General features: G+C 25.6%; 1 protein-coding gene across 11 annotated transcripts in view; it reads right to left on the bottom strand.

The window, feature by feature from the left end:
• The window catches only part of LOC135925664 (uncharacterized), an 85,316-nt gene that overhangs the window by 6,164 nt on the left and 58,254 nt on the right, over positions 1–20,898 (bottom strand). For 5 of the 11 annotated variants that reach the window (XM_065461083.1, XM_065461090.1, XM_065461089.1 and 2 more), the window contains 13 exons: positions 10,528–10,734; positions 8,274–8,546; positions 8,145–8,228; positions 7,973–8,096; positions 7,485–7,923; positions 6,652–7,070; positions 6,489–6,607; positions 6,269–6,444; positions 6,094–6,211; positions 5,918–6,046; positions 5,786–5,870; positions 5,574–5,740; positions 1,000–1,227 (listed from right to left, as the gene is read on the bottom strand). In XM_065461083.1, coding sequence (XP_065317155.1) covers positions 1,000–1,227; positions 5,574–5,740; positions 5,786–5,870; positions 5,918–6,046; positions 6,094–6,211; positions 6,269–6,444; positions 6,489–6,607; positions 6,652–7,070; positions 7,485–7,923; positions 7,973–8,096; positions 8,145–8,228; positions 8,274–8,546; positions 10,528–10,734 — 2,568 coding nt within the window. Of the gene's footprint in view, positions 1–836; positions 945–999; positions 1,228–5,573; positions 5,741–5,785; positions 5,871–5,917; positions 6,047–6,093; positions 6,212–6,268; positions 6,445–6,488; positions 6,608–6,651; positions 7,071–7,484; positions 7,924–7,972; positions 8,097–8,144; positions 8,229–8,273; positions 8,547–10,527; positions 10,735–20,898 lie in introns of all 11 variants that reach the window. The other 6 variants (XR_010571704.1, XM_065461085.1, XM_065461084.1 and 3 more) reach the window with 6 other exon arrangements.

The raw sequence follows: 20,898 nt of genomic DNA, 5'->3' as shown, positions 1-20,898 counted from the left end.
TTCCTTTTTTTTTGACGAACTTTGAACGTGAACGCGTTCCTTTTCTTTGATGAACGCGTTCAATTTTACGTTCGTTCAATTTTAAAAACACTTTTTATTTTTATTTATTTGAAAAATTAATATTAATCCGCATTTTTTAACAAAAAAGTCTTATATTTTTTAATCAGCTATTTTTACTTTTTCCTTTTTCATATTACAATTAACGTACCATAGTGCTACTGCTAGAGAAGATAAGATTAAAGTTTATTAATTTGAATATTTTATATTTTAATTTAATAGATTAGCATTTGCATGGATATAAATATTTCATCATCAGATTCTGAAAATCAAAATTCAATATTAGATGAATTAGAATTACCATGGCCCAAATATCAAAAATATTTCACTGTTTTAAAATCAATTCCGAGATATCCTTTTTTTGACGAGGAAGAAGAGGGCAGATTGGAGGATGATAACATAGCTCAATTTTTTGAAACAATGGATAAAACATTAAATGTTTTTAATAAATTCCCCCTTTTAAAAGAATTGTTTATCAAGTATAACACCGCAATCCCTTCATCTGCCCTTGTTAAGCGAGTTTTTAGTATAGCTAACGCTATATTAACTGACAAGCGTTCATGCCTATCAGATGAAAATTTTTAGAAGCAATTATTATTAAAAATTATTAAGAAATTTTTTTTATAAATTTATTTTTTTATCGCTCTATTATATTGTATTTATAATTATATTATCAAAATAAAACTATTATTTTTTATCATGGCTAATATATTGTGTTGAAAAATATAAGGCATTTATTTATATTAAATTTTGAAAAAAATTTATCATAAAATTTTAACTTGAACGCGTTCCTTTTTTTGAATTTGAACGTGAACGCGTTCGATTTTTGTCAATGAACGTTGAACGCGTTCGATTTTTTTAAAAATGTTTACAGCACTAGATCATAGCTATTAATTAAATTTATCAGACAATAGAAAAGTTTATATAAATTAAATTATTAACTTTAACATGAAGAAATTTTTCCAATATTTGATAATCAGCATCGATGATGGAAGACATTAGAGAGCTTATGTTAATGAAACTGATTTTTAATTTTTGATAATCACTGTGAGCATCAATACATATTTGACATTGTAAACCATTGTTTTTCCCCTGAAATTTCAACCAGTCTTTATGCAAGTCATACTCCCTAACAAATTTTATATATGAGGCCGGATAAATCAAGTTGATCTGTCAAAAAATGTTCGTATTATAAAAATTATTATATTTTAGAATTCTATAAAGGTAAATATTGAGCAAAATATGGGTAAAAATGAAAATACCATTCTAAATCAAATTAGATAGCCATAAATTTTATTTTCATAACTATTATATTTCAATATATAAAATTTCCATCAGAGAATTATGAGCTAAAGCCATGATTTATCAATCTAAAAGAGGATTTAGGCCTGGCTTAATATTTAAAAAAAAAATCTAGCCATGCTGGACTTAAATTTTGAAATATAATAATGATTCAATTTTGTAAAATAAAATATATTATATTTTAAATTTTGCAAGAAACAAGGCTTTTTTATTTTGGGTATAAAAATTAAAATCATAATTATTTTATAGTAAATTAATTTATAATATATAATGTGTAATTATATTTTTTATAAAAAATTAAATATAAAACAAAGGATAATATTGGATACATTAAAATAAGACCGATTCCAAGAAAAATTATTTTCACAAAAATGTTTTCAATATTGAAAAAAAGAATTTCGTGTTGTTAAACGGCTCGTTTTGAGCCGATTTTTAAAAAGGGCTAACTCAATATTTTATCCAGAAAAATATTATGCAAGCCTTAAAATTTTTCTCGTAGAATGGCAAAAAGGTTTCAACATCTATTAAATAAATCTCAAGGCTAAGACAATATTTTTCTGGTTAAAATATTGAATTAGCCGTTTTTAAAAATCGGCTCAAATCGAGTTGTTTAACAACACTAAAAGAATTGTTTTAAATATAAAAAATATTGAACGCCGACGACTAAATTTACAAGATTTGAGGTTCAGTAAAATATCCGGTATTAGAAGGGTTCTAAGTCAGAGTTCGGGTTCACATCCCTGATTGTGATATATTCAATAATTAAAATATTTTTTCAAAATAAATTGTTTATATATACAAAATTTTTAATAGTTGCTATAATGGAGTTTTCAATTCTCATTCAAGGAAGCGTTAGTAGATTTATCTGTCTAGGAAGTTAAGTAGATTAAGGTTAATATAATCGTTTGCTTTGTTTTATGTTTAAAAATATTTTCTTCATTAAGCGAGGGGATCCAACTTCTTTGAATCAAAATATTCAGATTTTATAAAGATGAGATCCCTGTTAAGAAAAAAAGGAGATGAATCAATTAATTATTTCCAAAAAAAAACAATACAATTCAAACAAAACAATTTAATGAAATTTATTGATAATGTATCATCTGAAGAGCAAAATAACATAGATATTGAATTTGCATTAGCCATCTTTATGTAAAATTTTCCATAACACAAAGTGTGTATTGGAAGAGATTATTTCAATTTTTAAAACCTTCATTTAAAATGCTTCCATTATATTTGCCAGAGAACTGCAGGCTAGACTCTAAGTCTGGGTCGTATTTTAATTTTTTAAATATACCGGGCCGTATTATTAGCTATAAAAATTAAATATAATATTTTTTAAAAATCGGTCGTGAAAATGGTACATCTGCAGGTCTCTATATTTATTAAGTAAACATATGTTAAACAGTGAATATGAAAGAATTAAAAATATCAATTGAAACAGGGATCTATATGCATTGCATATGGGGGAATATATATCTAATGAATTTATTAAAATAATGAAGAAATAGGAAATACAACAATTAACACTATAAACAGTGCTGTGAACCAGAACCCGCTGAACCCTCAATATTTTACTGAACCCAAACTCTTTTTAAAATTCAGGAGTCAGGGTTCAATAATTTTTTTTTAAATATAAAATTTTTTAATTTTAAGAAATATATTAAAATTAAATATAAAAAAACATGCAAATTATTTAAAACATATAATATAATTTATTTTCAATATAAAAACTTTTTTTGGTGAAGAATCTATATAATTATATTTTAGAGTATACTCCATTTTATGTAAAAAAAATTTAACAGCATATTTTGTAAATTTAAATAATAGATAATCATATAATTTAGGAATGCTATGGTTGTTAAATTATTAAATTAAAAGTAAGGCGAAAGAAAAGGTTAATCACAAGGTAAATAGTTTTATTAATTGCAAGTTGCAATGCACTGTTAAGGTTAGGCATAAAAAATTGATATTTTAATTTTAACATCTCGATTTTGGAAAAAATTTGCTTATATTATAATTATTTTTATGATAAGGCCCAATTATAGTAAAATAAAGATTAAAAAAACTGATGTTTTTGTTATTTTTAATAATTTATGGACCATGAATCCTGAACCCGGGTTCATAGATATTACACTGAACCACCAAAACCTGAAAACTTTTTTAGAAGAAGGGTTCACAGTAGAAGTCTGCAATGGGCAAGTTTTTGTTTTGAAATTTATTTAACCGGCATACTTATAATTTTTTTAAAAAATTTACCCTTTCGCCCGCCTAATGTTTAAAAATTATTTTAATGGCTAGTTTGGCTCTTTATTAATGTATTTTTAATTAAACATATATAATATGCAATATTATGAAATAAAACTATTATTTTTAATAAATTGAAGTCTTTTCTGCTCATTTCTGAAAAATATCAAATTTACCCACCCACGCTTGCTCATTAATTTAAAAAAATTTTCAACCCGCCCGCCACCCGCCCAATGTTAAAAATATTTTAAAAAACCCGACCACGCCCAATTAAAGATTGAGCGAAAAATCGGTTCACTGCAGACCTCTAGTTTACAGCCCTGATATAAATATCTGTGCAAGTAAGAAATAAATATCCAAATATTGAATATAATACCCCGGGTGTGCATCTCAAAAAGACCTAATTTGCTTTTAAATGATAAATAAAATATTTCCAATCAAAGGCCAAAACTATAGATAAAATCCAACAACAATCTTAGATGAACATTTAAGAAAAAACAACTACTAAAGAGGTAAAAATAGAATTGTTTCGTTGCCTAGCCCATGATTAATAGCTTGAAAAAATAAAAATATTTTGCAGAAAAGGTAATATTTTTCTAGAATCGTTTTCATCTTCAAACGAGGATAAAGAATAAGTTAATTGAAATTATATCATACTTATTTAATACTATTTTAATAGTATATATTTTTTTAAAAAACGATGAAGAAAAATCAATAGGGGAGACTGGGGTTAGTCGAACCGATTTTTACAAAATTGGTATAGCTCCTGGTTTATTTTTGTTAATATAAAAAATAATATATGATTAGATACCTAAAACTATACTCTATAAAAGTGCCATATAAAAAATAATATATGATTAGATACCTAAAACTATACTCTATAAAAGTGCCATATAAAAAATCTTAAGAATTTAATCATTTTTTTAAATTTTATATTTTGTAAAAGTGAAAATTTTATTCAACAAGCCCCAATAGCGGGATGAGGAAAACCATAAACCATTAATTTTTTTAGGTCATAATAAATTGAAATGCATTTTTATGTATTAATAATGATAAGTTTTTGTTTTAATGTTCAAAATATCATAATACTTATAAATTAAAGCTAATATAAAAATTGAAACTTAATTTCGGTTAATTTAATAAACATTTTGAACATAAAAAAATATGAATTTTAAGGAAAGATTAAGATTTCTTAGCTAAATCCTAAATACCAATCATAAACAACCATGAAAATGACTTTTCAAGATTTAAAAATTTTTTCATTATTAACTGCTATAATTGATGTGTATAGTTTAGCAAGCCCCGCTAGCTTTAAATTGACAAATCATGATTGAAATAATATCTAGATATGATAAATACTCGTAAAACTTATCCAAATTATAGAAGAGTGTTTAACTGTGCAATAAAATTTAATTTACATATAAATGATAATATATTATAAAAAAAATTAAAATTCTGTCATGTAAAAATCTTTTGAAAATTTTTAATAACTAATTATTTTAAAATATTCTTTTGTCTATAGATGTAAACTAATAAAAACTATATTAGGATAAAATTTTATGTAAACTAATAAAAACTATATTAGGATAAAATTTTAACCTTCTGGTGTATTTATTTTTAAAATGAGATTAAGTAGTTTGCCAAGCCCCGGGGTTTACCTAACCCCAGTCTCCCCTATTGACCTGTAAAATATTTTTTAAAGGAAATTTCCAGTTTTTTCCGGGAAATTTTCCTAATTATATTTTCGCGTGAACAATTAATTCCAAAATATATCAAGAAATTATCACTATTAAAAAAATTTTTGTTTACATACGCATATATATGTATATTTAATATTATAATTATAACAATAAGTAAAATATTTCATCCTATCTTAATGAAGCTTGTACTTGCATCCCAAAAGTAAAAACCGGGGTCATTTTTGAATTTTGGTAATATTTAATCGAATTTATATTTAGTGTAGTGATTACATTTTCGTCATTTTGCAAAACTTCGATTAAACATTTGAAAATAAAGACACATTCCAAATATTTTTCCATAGAACTATTTTGTGGCGGTTTTCCGGTCTTCCTTAAAACACTTAGCAAAACTTCCTCATTAAGCCAATATGCATCCTTGAATATATAGTCGTATGTACCTTTATTATAAATATAATTATGATATAAATATTATTCAAAATAACTTATTGACATATGTGTTTCAAAAGAATGTTCCTCGTCAAATTCATTACTTGTTTCGTGTGTACGAGATGATATAGTTTTATCATCCTATAACATTTTACATTAAAAAATATTTTACATATATATTGTCTAACGTTCGAGTTAATAAATGTATTATCCATATTATCCTTAATATATCTTTCTTTGTCTCTTTTATTGGCGTACATTACTGATTCATCATCCGGTTTGAGGTTTAATCTTGCCATATGACTGTATAAAAATTCCTAAAAAATATGAGTTTTAAATTCGGCTAAATATTATAAATATACACCTTAAAATAAATCAAAGGGAAATAACTGATCTCGCTAGAATTTGAGCCAAGTTTAGAAATATCTTGAACAACGGTTATGCGGGGATTCGTAATGGAAATAAAAAATCGGATGCAAAATCTGTTGTAAATAAGATTTAAAAAAATTTTAAATAAAGGGTAATTTTGATCAACTTACATTTTTCTATATATAATTTTGTATCTAAATATGGATGAGGATGTGATATAAGTAATCAAATGAGAAAAATGAGAGGCAACATAAGTTTTTTCAGAAGATTTATTAAAAGATCCTAAGATTGGCAATTCGTCTAAATTGACTAGAAGATTGAGTGGTTCCAAAGTCATATTTAGTAACTATATTTTAAAATATATTATATAATTAAAAATTTAAATATCACATTAAGAAGCCAAAAAATTGTTTCGTGCGTTTGACTACTCTTAGATCTATTGAATTCGTATTCCAAAAAATCTTTTATAAAATTATGTGGATTTATATTGTTGATTTTAGGTTGAATATCTAATTTAAATAAATGTGAAAATAGAATACGTTATTTTTTTTACTTGTATCAATATTGAAGTAGGTAGAACGAGTAAAAGTTAGTTTTAATGAATGATCGGTGGTCTCTTGAAATTGAATCTTAACGTAATAATCTTTGTTAGGCCCATAAGCCAAAGTTATCTTTTTATAATTATATTGCACTAGATTATACAATGGGATCGCTACATAAGTTAATAATTTTTTGAAAATAGATAAACTTATATTATTTGGCTCCAATTTACGAGATATAAAAAGTTGACCTGACGATCCTAAATTCATAATGCATCTGATATCCCGAAAAAAGAAATCTGCGACTTCTTGATATTTTGTAAATGGGAGAGAAAAATATTGCAAATACACCTTTTTTCTAACATGATCAGAATCACGTGTCTCATTATATATGCCATTTTCGTTGTCCAAGTATAAGGTTACAAACCAATATCTGTTTTAATGTATATATGTCACATGAGCTTATTTTTTTATATATATAATTTATATCATTTATAGAGCTCGTTTTTAATGTTAAAAATTATGACTTTGCTGGAATCGTATCTTAGCACCAGAGTGCACACATAGTGAATTTAAGACAATTTCGGTAAATTTTTAGGTATTTTTTTTATTTAAATAAAAAATCTCTAAAAAGTTAAGAATTAGTTTGAAATTTACAGGGTAAGTACTCTATAATATCATTCCGGCAAAGATCCGGCCCTTCAAAATAAAAAAACGCATGCTATAAATAATTTAAGTTTTAGAAATTCACTAAACCCCTATGACATAATATAAGGTATGAATTCATAATTAAATTTAATTATATGGTGATAAACAATGCATAATCATAAAGATAATTTATCATTACCTCGATGTTTTGCCTTGTAGAGTAAAAAGTGCTTTATTAGTCATGAAAGATGAGTAAAAACAGATATCGTTGTTTGTGTCTCGTAACATAAATGGTTTTTGATATGTCTTCTTTAAATAGCTCAAAACTTCAAAGTGCAATAACAATCCATATTCGAAGGATAAATCTTGGGCGTCTTTGCGGTCAAAATTTCCTATTTTCACAATTTCCGATTGCTTTATGTAAACCGACTTATGGTCATCCCTAGAGTATTTTTGCGATATTTTCGGCTGGGTATTGAGTAAAGCGCAAGCGATTTCTGAGATAGGTAACAATGATTCAAATTTCGTGATGAGGCGATTAAAAATTAGGCAAGGGTTTTCTTTTTTTAGATAGTCAATTCGCTGTGAAAAAGAATCTATCAACGAGCAATTTTTTGTTTGATTATCGGAAAAGATGGCTAAATGCATATATTTATATATATTTGGAGATTAAAAAATATAAATTACTAGTATTGATCGGTAATAGTATATTTTCTTTGTCCATGTTTGGGCGATTATTGACTGTTAATTTTGCACAGGCAAGGCAAAAAAATATATTGTTATATTGTGAATTTACATTATATGTAACTACCTATAAATTAATATATTATACAAGATATAATGATAAAAATAAGATAACTATGTGATATGCTTTAAATTTCGATAAACTAATTATTAATAATATAATGTCACCATTATCTTTTTGAACATTGGTATTAGTTTCCTAATTGTATTAAAAATAATAATCATTCAGTATTCGTAAGATTACCATTTTAGATAAAGGGATTCTGTTATGTTTAATTATGTTATTGATGAAATGTGAGTAGGCTACAGTTATAGGGTTGTTATTATGATTGAAATGGTTGAAACGAATATTTATGTAGCTCGATAGATGGTACACAGATTTAATTAATTTAGACGATAGAATATATATTTTTAAAGTCGAATAAATCAACCTAGTAATGCGTATTAACTCTAAAAAATGGGAATAAGTTCCATCTTTGTTTTGCGATGGTCCAATGTTTGTCAGCTCTTCGGATTTCTAAAAAATAAATTTTATCCCAATGTTTTAATTTGGCCGGTTCGGGTTTGAAGTTAGATTTTAATTTATTATTTTCAAGTTAGAGTTTAATAAAAACAGACTTTAGGTTAGAGTTTGACTTTATAATTTAATTAAATAAAAAAAATGGCACTATATGCACTTTGCAATAACATATCGTATAAATAATAAATTAATACTTTATTTTATTTTTATATAAAAATTATAAACTAATATAAACTGACAGATTACAATGAAAATATATAACAAAATTTACATGCTAATACCGCGAAACTTCTTTCATCAAAGGCTATATATACCAAGATAGTAATTTAGCAACTTGTTTATAGATGCAATATTAGGATTTTGTTTTATTCACAAATTTAATTTATAATTATAAAATTTTCATATTTATCAGATAATTGAGGCTAGACAAGATGAATATCAAGCATTGATAACATTTGTTAGTGCACATGGAGTTATTGTTATTAGCTTTTTATTTTATTTCCATTATTAGACCTCAGTCCTTACTATTAAAAATAATATCATCTATTTTCATACAACCCATCATTGTTAATATAGGGAAATGAAGTGAAAGACAATTTATGTCGAAATTTCACACTGGATTTATTCGCCTATTACAAAACTAATTTAAGATTTTTTCAGAAATAGCTTAGATATTTATTTCACTAAAATGCCTCGGATACAAATATTTCACATTCGTTATAACGCCATTTATTTTAAACAGTTTGGTCAAACTATTCATAATTTAATCAATCAAGAGAGTTCATCTTAGCATTCATAGCGGTATGCACCCTCAGCGTCTACATGAGCGGGAGGGGTAGGAACAGTTTGCATCCTATTTTTTTGAGGGGGTAAGCTGCTTTAATGGGGGTAGGATAATTTTTTGGGGGGTTATCTATTAAATTTTGAGATGAAATAAGACAAAGTTTATTGCTGTAAAAATTAATACTTTTATTATAGTATTATTATAATACAATTCATCGACCAAATCTATATATTGCAAACAATCATACACATTGTTTTCCAAATAAACTATCCTTTTAAATATAATTTAAAAGGTTTACATATTTCAGAAAGCTCATAATGCCATAATAATTAATTCATTGTAAATAATGGAGGTTTTAACTCTAAATAAATTCTTTATATTCACAAAATATCGATAGTTGGTAGTAGAGATAGATTAATTTAAGTTATCTTTTATAAATTATTTTAAAAGAGTATCAATAAATAGGTGAAAATAATCATAAAGAGACATCGCGGGGATTTTTTAGGGGGGTAGGTAAAGGTTTTTGAGGGGGGTTTGCATCCAGTGAAAATCCTGTCATGTAGACGCTGTGCACCCTCCTTGTTAGACTTATTTTATCTTTAAGCATTTTATTTTGTACCCAATGTTATGGCAGCTTTAAATCAGAAATATTTTATTTATATAATTAGCATTTTTATATCTTTATTATAAATGGAAATGAGGGTGACTTGGCATCTGCAGTCAATATCATTTTTAAGCTGATAAAATAACTAAATTTTTTAAGTTATAAAAATCTCAAGAAATTCACTCTAAGAAGATTGAGTTTAACAATCAATAAAAGGTCCATACCAAGAAAATTAAATTAACAATTCATTAAATGTAAGGCTTTATTTAATTCCAATGAGCAACAAGATTTATAAAAAAGATTAAAAACGATACTATATTTTATAACGAATTATAAAATAATATATAAAAATTTAAATCAATAAAAAGTATCATGTAGGAATACCGACAAATTTTTTTATTAAATATATTTTTGGCAGGAACTGCTATAAACTGGGGAAAAATAATGTTATTGTTCCAAGTCCCTGGTTGCAATACATTGACGAAATATCTTTTCATGGTAATGCCTTGTGTAGAAAAAAGTAGTTTCGCGATAATAATTTGATGTAAAATAGTCACTAATAAAATATATAAGTAATGAATAAAACATACTAATTCATCTAACGTAGTGTTCTGATAATCAAACAAATAATCATGAATATATTTCTCGAAAGCTATATTAAAATATTTTTCTAAAAGTGGAAATAAATGCCCGTTAACATCAGGATATTTTGAAACGTTTATTTTGAACATTCCGTTGGATTTATTATTAAAAAATATAATTTTTTCGCTTGCGTCGTGGGCATAATCCAATGATACCTTAGTTTTTATAATTTTTAAAAATTAATTAAATTGCCAAAACCGACCATGTTTAATTAATTATGATTCAGCTGACCTCATGATATTTGGTTTTTAAAAAACATGTAACTAAACCATAATTCAAGTTTTCCTAGGTCTTATATTTTTGGAGATATTAAAGTATGAAAAATAACTTATTTTTATTGATTGTCATTCGATTAATGAATTGCCACAAATATTTTCTCTATATTTGCCCATATCATGCATTATTCATCGTATTCCAATAGAAGCATGGAATCCCTTTCGCAAAGCACAAATACTCACCAGAATTCAGTGTAATTTAATCTCTAGATAACTGAATTATGTTATTTAATATTCTACTATTCATCATCTACCTGATAAAAGTAGTCAAACCTATAATTTGGGAGCTGTTACCAAGGTAAATTTTTCAGGATTTTTTACTTTAAAAAATCATTTTGCCACCTGTTATATTTAGTTTAGCAAAAAATGAGATTATGCTTAATCATTTTCAGATAAATTTCATATTTATTAATTCATTAAATCATGAGAAAAATAATGCTTATGTCGTATTGGGATATAGAGTATCACAATTTTAAATCAATTACTGTGAGAGATTTTTAAATTTGAAAAATCTGATTTGACCGGAAATGTATTCCAGTATATATAAAGAACCAACACAGTGAATTTCAGACAATTTTACCGTGAACTTATGAACTATTTATTTTTATATAGATTTTTTAATATAAATTAGAAAATAAAGTTTAATTGCAAAAATCCATAGGGTAGATTACTCTATAAATGGAATATATTTTGGTTCAAAGACTTTTCAAATTTAAAATTGAGAAATTCCACCGCATGGATTCATTATCCCAATATGACAAATACATAAACTTATTCAAAATAAAAATGTATAAAATTATTATAAAATGGTTTTATACAAAATAAGAAAATATATTTTGTACAATATGTTTTATTTGCATGGTATTTAATAATGCCTTTTTGTGAAAATTTGTTTAGAAATATTAAATCTCTTAGTCTCTTTGAGAATATTTAGAAATTTAATAACTTAATTTTTTTAAATTAACAATAACTCGTTATATTTGTTTTCTTTTATTAATTTTGTTATTAGACATGAATAGTTTTAAAATGATGATAAATTTTTCTAATATAAATGAATGAATATAACAATATTCACTTTATAGAGGTCTTATGCAAATGGGTAAGAAATAATTTTTACTGTATTATAAAATTATATTAAACAACATAAACCATATCAACCCTTTACTTCAATCCAAACCGTCTATAATTAATGAAACGCTCTTTAAAAAAAATAAATAATTTTCTTTTAATAATCTTGATATTTTATGATCTCTTCATCTAATGAACTCCAATGAAATTTAACACTATTAGATTACAAACATTATATCATTCAAGCGTCCTGAACCTGAAGATCCTTATGACCCTCACATCATATTCCAATTATTTTTACTGATGAAGATTCCTCTATTACAAACCTTAACGTTTCATCAGCATTTTCTTGGTTAAAAACTTCGCTCAAATTCTCCAGCTCCCGTTTATTTATATTATGACATTAACATTCTCGATATTAAATCCCTTCTTGAGAAAACCCTACTTTTGATTTTTACAACTAACTTGGCAACAGACCACTCGTCCAAGCAAGTTCGGCGGTATTTACATATGTTCTCTAAAAATTTTCGCATACATTGCCATCTGATCCAATTATTCAACCTATAGTTCGATTACCTAACCTTCAGGTGAACGATTTGTCATTACCTGATAATCTCTACAATTCGGATTTATCACAAGATTCGTCAAATTGGTTATTCTCCTTAAAATATAAATCTATGTTCTTTTTTTGTAATTTATAATAAAAAAAAGAAAATGTTTATATATTATGAAAATTCTTGAAATAAGAAGCGCGATTTGGCTTATTTGGCACGTATATCTTGAGTGCTTATGGCAGTATCTGCATCTACGTATTTTTCTATCTATAATTTTAGATAAATAATGTCCAGATGAATCAGTAAGGTTTTCACTCTATAATGCAAACTGGCTCGTATGCCATATACTTAAATTTTTTAATTTTTACTGGTGTTCGAAGGAGATAGTTAGTAACTTCTCGCCTAAATTCAAGCAAACTCCTCTTGTCATCTCGATTCACGAATTTACCAAAGCTACATCGATAAAATTTGTGAATATTGACCACCACCATTTTTTCCCTCTTATTTTTATTCTTTATGTGGATATGAGATTATCACACAGATCAACTCCATCAATGTGTTTGTTATAAGCAATCATATTTGATTGAGGAATTTTCATTTTAGAAAATATTTTCTTAGAATACTTTGTCAGAGAGCAAAGATATGGTGTGGCATATCGATGCACGATAACCACCGAATTATCATTCCAACGAACTATAAATATTTCGTTTAATTTTTCGAACCTATAATAATATCCTCTTTCTTTTTTTTGCTAAAGCCTTTATAGATTCAACTGAGAAATATTCTATTCTATTATCCCTCACAGTTCCAGTTGTAAAATATCCCATTATAAAGAAATTATCAAAATATATTTTATGATAATTTGGTTTTTGTAATGCCTTTAATAAATTTATTATTATAATACATATTTATGATCGCCTTTTCCTTGATATATATCAAATTAAAATACTTATCCGTCGGAAGAAGCGGTTCCCGTTCTAAATCGCTAAAAATTGGGAACATGGCTTATATCTCCTAGAAAATTTTTAAAGTAAATTTGAAATTAATATTAATAGATACTAGGGGACTAAACACTTGTATTTAAATTGAAAATTTAAAAAAAATCGCCTATAAGCCATGTTCCCTATTTTTAGCGATTTAGAACCTATCCCGAAGAAGCCAATATCCAGGATTTGTATTCGAATCTAATTTGTTTTCCTTTTATAAACATTTTGCAAGAATGTCTTCCTCGGTATCATCCATTGATAAATAATATTTTAAAATTCCGAATTAAATTTATTATTCAATATATTTATGTAAGGCCTGACTTTATAAAATCTATCATGTATATCTATTTAAGTATTGTCTGCCAAATGAATATTATATTTCAAATTTCGAAATTGTAATTGGGTCATTGTATTTCGGATTATTGGAATAGAAATATCACTATCATTAGACCAATAAATCCTCTCTTGTGGGAGCGAATGATATCAGTAAATAATAGCCAATAAATCTCTTAATATCTGGGATGGTTATATAATGGGCCTATTCATTTGTTTTACATAAATATTACTTTGATCTACAATTAGGGAATTCGTCGATTTAAAGAAAATATATCTGATGGACTTCTACCATGCAAATTGTTTTAAGTTTTATTATATCTTCATTTTCCCCATTGAAAGGGCTTGTAGAATATAATGCATCTGTTTTTCTCCATTTTAAATGGCGAGAAATTACAGAATAGCTTCTTGTAGAGGATGGTTCTGCATCAATTGAATTATGAATCTCCAATTCACTAGCAGTATCTTAGGCATAACTCCATCATTTGTTAAGTCATTTTCGTCGAAATCTTCTTCATCACTATTGCAGAGGGGTGGTTTGGTGGAATTATTACTATATCTCTTATTCATTTAAAAATTTTAATTAAATATTTATTTCGTAGAATCTTGATTTTTTAATTAGTTATCTATTATTTTGATTGAATTGACAAATCAGGTGCGTAGAAAAAAATTAAATAAATTAAAAATATAATAAAATGTTCAGCAAGGAGTTACAAATAATTTAAAATTTTTATGAATATTTTCGAATATTTATGAACCGTTTATACTGTTAGATGGTTAACGGTGCATATATGCACCAGTCAACTTTATGTGGTTACCAATTAATATTTTAATTATTTAATATTTCAAAAATGATTGATAAATAATATATACACTATTTTCATCGAAATAATTTTATAATATGCTCGTGAGATCACTTAGAAGACTTAGCATTTTAAACCTTATAAATTAGCAATGTTTGAGGGTTTTTTATTTTCCAGTTTTGAAGTACAATGTTTGAATTATATAAAAACCTTTTTTATTATTTTTTAAAATAATACTACTATATTTAAAACTGATATGTAAGAGGTGGTGTATATATGCACCGTTAACCAGTAACGTATTAACAAGTCTATTAATTTCACCGAGGTATAAAAAGAATTCTATCTTGTAATAACCGGTTTAATTAGATATCTTCCCATTTTTCCATAAAAATGGCCGCAAAGTTTCGAAACTGCCCATGTTTATTCCATAATTGGAAAAATATTTGAGTTGAGACAAAATTTTACAAAGTGCTAACTTTGTACCCCTAATTTTTTATTGATTAAAAAATGTTTCATATTGAGACCAGGGCAATCATCTTCATCTGAAGAAATATGTACAATTGACCTAATATTTTTTATAAAATATATTATAATATTAGCGAATAAGAATATAAATTAACATATCTTAACTGATTCAATATTAATTAGATCAACTATCTTAACTGAAAATTTAACCACAAATTTTTAAATAAAAATGAAGGAATATGGTGGTTGGCCTAACTATAAAACTCGGCTTAAATTATTTAAAAAATAAATAAAAATAATTTTATAATACAATAAAATATGTTTTTCCATATTTTTTAAGAATATTTAAAGTAATGAAAAACGTTTTGGGTTACCATTACCCAAAAAAAAACACGTTACAGTTACCTCTAGAAGAAGGAAACGAATAGCGTTCCTTTTCTTCAAAAAGGCAACGCCGTTATTAATAATATATAAAGTCATGATGTAATTTTAATATTAATTACATGTATATAGATATTTATTTTAAATATTTTCATAACAATAAAAATTTAAATATTGCATAAATGTGTGTTTTGGATTCTAAATAGAAATTATGTTAGGAAGGGCCATTGCGCAAAATATTTTGCAAATTTTTTAAGCATAGAATTACGCAAATTTATGTCATTTTCCATCATAATTATTAAGTCCGGGTGGGCTGGGAAAATACACGAGCAGGGCAGAAAATAAATTTACAAAAATTTTCATAGGCAGATTCAACACGATTTCTAATAAATAAAAATATCACATAAAAACATTTAAAATAATATTAGAACAATGAATCACATATTATTTATCGATTATTCCCCGGGTCATTTCCATGACAAATCAACCATGATTCAGCCGACCTCCTTTGATTTTTTTAAAATTTGGTAAGCAATGAAAAGTGAACGTAACTAAAAATACTAAATATTTAGCCCCCTAACATTTATATTTTTGGAGATATTAAGGTTAAAGTGTCAAAATGACGTATTTTACCACATTCATTCATCTAAACATATTATAAAAACGACAAAATTGTAAATAACAAATTCAATTTCCGGCTATTTTATTTAATACATAAGAATTAAAAATGATTTTTTAGAAGTAACACATTCAATTTCTATAAAAAATTTATTTTATTACTAAACTTTTCTTTTGTATTTATAAAAAAAACGCGGCCAGCTTCATCCATCCTTAAAATCGATAAAAATGATTTTAAAAAGTGTATAAATATTTTCCTTATTACATATTATTCAGTTTTTAATCGTTTTTCTTATGTGTTTGATATAATTTAATTGATTATTTATCTTGTAAAAAAATATAACAATCAATGAGGGTTTCAATCGATATTCAATTTACATTTAAAATTTACTATAAATTAATTGCCAATATAACATATTTAATGAATTTTATTTTAATAAAATATGTATAATCAAGTTTAGAGTTTTAAATATATGGATCAGAATCTAGAGTTTTTAAATATAGGATCAGAATCTTGTGTATTTCATATATATCTGATTCCCGAGATATTAACTCTAAGTTGTATAAAAATAACGAATCTCGCAACTGTAAAATTTTTAAATTGCTAATATTAAAAATTATTTAAGGTAAAAAATAAAATAAATACATAATTTTGAAGGTAAAAAAATCTTAAAAAGGAAAGAGAGAAAAATTGGCGCCAATTTGAGCCTTTAACTGCTGGTTTACGTTATAGAGAAGACGCTACCGGCTCTTCGAATATGCATTTTTTACCAAAAATTGAAATATCACTAATATAAAATAAATGTACAAAATGATGGAGCATGGTTAAAATCAGAGACCTGCAGGCCCGGCCCGTATTTTAAATTTTTTAAATATACCCGGGCCGGGCCTTAATATTTTTTATAAAAATTTTTACATTATGAGTTAATGGTTATAAGATTATATTATAGTTATGATTAATATAATATTGGGTGATGGTTAACACTACCTAACACCCACAGATCGATCTAATTATTAATTTCCTGCAAATTTATTCAAAGTATTAATATATTTTTTTATAATTCATATCTAAATTTTTAGATATATTTTACCAAAACAATCAAATAAAGGAATATCACTTCTTGAAGTTTGTAATACCTTTCAAAGCGAAAAAGGAGAAATAAAATTGATTTTACTTAATATAAAGCATTTTTTAATTGAAAAATTTGTTTTACACAAGTATCATTTTATTTCTCTTTTTGTCTGTCCCAAATTCAAGCAATTACGTATATAGTCAGGGACAGATCGCAAGATGACGGAAAACTATATAAAAGATTATATTAAATTACAAGAAGCTCAGGAAGTAAATGAAATACCATCGACCAAATTACGACTGTTGTTAAACAAACTGAATCGTTTTATGACAAATGGGGCGATGGTAATTCTGGTAATATGTCAATACCCGATGATGAATATTATAATTACATAAATAAAAAAATAGATAAACATTTAAGGTGGATAATTTGTTAGAGTGGTGGGCGGCTCATCAAAGCGAATTTAATTTTAGCAAAATTGGCAATTCCTGCTTCAAGTGCAAGCTGTTAGCGGTATTTTTCCACTACGAGAATTCTTGAAGAAAGAAGAAGTAATCTTCAACCTGAAAAGGTAGATATGCTTCTCTTTCTTCATGATAATTTGTGAATTTTTAATATCTTTCTCGAGTGTCAATCATGCTGGTTTTTTACTTTGCAAACAGTCAAATATTTATTGCATTTATTATATTTACCTTGAGTCATGAAAGTTTTTAATCCAACATTTTTCATTTTTTTTTTACAATATTATATAATACAATTATCTTCTTTTGTTAAAAATTTATATTATAAAATAAATTATATTAATATTGTGCAATTAGATTATATTTTCAAAATACTATTTATTATACATGCATTTTTTTAAATAGCGATTTATTTTTATTTTATAAATTAAATAGTAAATTAAATACAATATATTATATTCTCAAAATATTTTCCATTTTTATAAATTAAATATTAGTATTATTATTTTTAAATGCAATATAAAATATAGTATATGCTCAAAATATTATTACCATTTTTATGGATATTAGTTTTATTTTTATAAATGCAATATAAAATATAGTATATGCTCAAAATATCCATTTTTATAAATTCAATATAATATTCTCAAAATATTAGCTTTTTACATGTATTTTTTAAATAATAAGCGATACTCGCTGAAAAATATGGTAAAATACCTCATAGGTGAATTTTTGTATATACCAGGTCGAATATAATTTTAAAAAATTTTTTAAAAAATATCCGGGCCGGGCCTAAAAAATTTAAAACGGGGTCGGGCCGTGCAAATGATACCTCCGCAGGTCTCTGCTATTTATTATACATGAATTTTTTTAAATAGCTATTTATTTTTATTTTATAAATTAAATAGTAAATTAAATACAATATATTATATTCTCAAAATATTTTCCATTTTTATAAATTAAATATTATTTTATTTTTTTTAAATGCAATATAAAATATAGTATATGCTCAAACAAAATATTATTACCATTATTATGAATATTAGTTTTATTTTTATAAATGCAATATAAAATATAGTATATACTCAAAATATCCATTTTTATAAATAACAGTTTTATAATTTTTATAAATTCAAATATAATATTCTCAAAATATTAGCTTTTTACATGTATTTTTTAAATAATAAGCGATAATACTCGCTGAAAAATATGGTAAAATACCTCATAGGTGAATTTTTGTATATACCAGGTCGAATTTAACTTTAAAAAATTCCGAGCCGTGCCTAAAAATTTTTTTTAAAAAATTCCGAGCCGGGCCTAAAAAATTTTTTTAAAAAATATCCGGGCCGGGCCGTAAAATTTTTTTTTTAAAAATATCCGGGCCGGGCCTAAAAAATTTAAAACCGGGCCGGGCCGTCCAAATGGTGCCTCTGCAGGTCTCTGGTTAAAATGTTGCTAACTTACCAATAACAGGATATTTCTTTTATACTAAAATATTTCGAATTATTGATCAAAAAAGACCATTTTCGCCTGACACCATTTAAAGTTTTTAAATATTGCTGGAATTATTTAAATCGGTAAATAAGAAATTCGTTTTAGCTTACGAGCACACCTTGTTCTCGAGATACATAGCCTGAAAGGTGCGGAATGACGATTTTGGCACTTATAAAACTTTTAAATTGTTTATATCAAACCTATTTAAGTCATGAATTCTATTAAAAAAAATTAAAATAAAGGTTCAGCAGATTTTTAAAATATTATGTCTTTGTGATTCAAGATAAAGTACAAGGATTCACTGGAATAAAGCGCAAGTTACCATTCATCCTTTTGTGATTTATTACATGGCACTTAATCATTTAAATTATTTATGTTACGTAATAATATCGGAATCACTCATTCATAATATAATTATCGTTCATTTATTCCAAAAATATTTAGTCTACTACTAAACTAATCCCATTTTTAAAGATAAAATTGAAGCAGAATTTTATTCGAATTCAACTGAATAGCAAATATAAAACATAATATTTCACCTGAATATTAATGTGAATCTAATATAAGAAAAAATAAATGGATATATAACATGTATCTATGATGATAAATGGTGGATGACCTATGATTTAAGTTTTTGCACCCTCAAGGACTCTCAAATCCTTATACATATCCCTCCCCCATCCAAAGTAACAAATTGTGGATACATATAGCATAGCATAAGTTTTAGATGTGGCCAGTCATTCAACTGTTAGAACAAACATATACTTTACATAAAGATGAGACAATAAAAAATATTCAACTTTTAAAGTTAATTTTTAAATATATAATTATTTATATCTTTAGCTAGATTTTGCTTCAAATTCATCATAAATAATGGAATGAATTTGATTATCTATTATTGGAAACTTAATACATTATTTAGATGTCTAAGATGCATTAGCCCCCCACTGCCTTTTAATTGGTATATTTAATAAAAATTCAAAATATTTTAGTATAAAAATTGAAAATATCCTGTTATTGGTATGTTTGCAACAAAATTTTAACCATAATCCGTAATTTCGTATGGCGCTTTCTATTTTATGCAAATAAATATTTTAATTTTTGGTAAAAAATGCATATTCCGGAAGAGCCCATAGCGTAGCTAGAGTTTTAACGTAGTATATATATATATAAGGTGTCTAAATAAGGGAAAAAATTTTTGGAAAACCAACTCCCCTAATTTTTTAAATACACAAGTAAAGACGTAAACCGGAAGTTTAAAGACTCAAATTAGTGCCAATTTTTTTTTATTTCGAATTTTAAAGATTTCTGTATCTACAAAAATGATTTATTTATTTTATCTTTACCTTAAATAGTTTTTTAATATAAGCAATTTAAAAATTTCACAGGCACGAAAACGCCATTTTTCGCAAATTTGAGGCCCTGTATCTTGGGATCCAGATGCGCTAGAGAGCTAGAATAAACGGATTTCTAATTTATTTACCGATTTAAATAATTCCAGCTAATTAAAAAGAGGTCGGCAGAATGATCGATTTGACATGGAATGGCGGAATTTTTTTTATTGATTGAAATCTCGATTGATTATTATTTTCGTTTACAAGTAGAATAATCCAGTTTATTTAAGAAAAAACATTAAAAACTAATTAATATGTAATTTTATATAAACTCTCTTTTGGGGAAAATATTTATACACTTTTTTATTCATTTATATCGATTCTGAGAATGAAATTGGCCGCGTCCTAGAACGAATTTGTTTTATAAGTATAAAAGAGGCGTTTAGCAATACCTACTAAATTTTTTATAAAAAT

Source organism: Gordionus sp. m RMFG-2023, chromosome 3 (assembly GCF_954871325.1).
Source record: "Gordionus sp. m RMFG-2023 chromosome 3, tfGorSpeb1-WG-v2, whole genome shotgun sequence".
NCBI lineage: Eukaryota > Metazoa > Nematomorpha > Gordioida > Chordodea > Parachordodidae > Gordionus > Gordionus sp. m RMFG-2023.
Note: the sequence above shows the minus strand (reverse complement) of the source record. Positions and strands in the feature narration are given on the sequence as shown.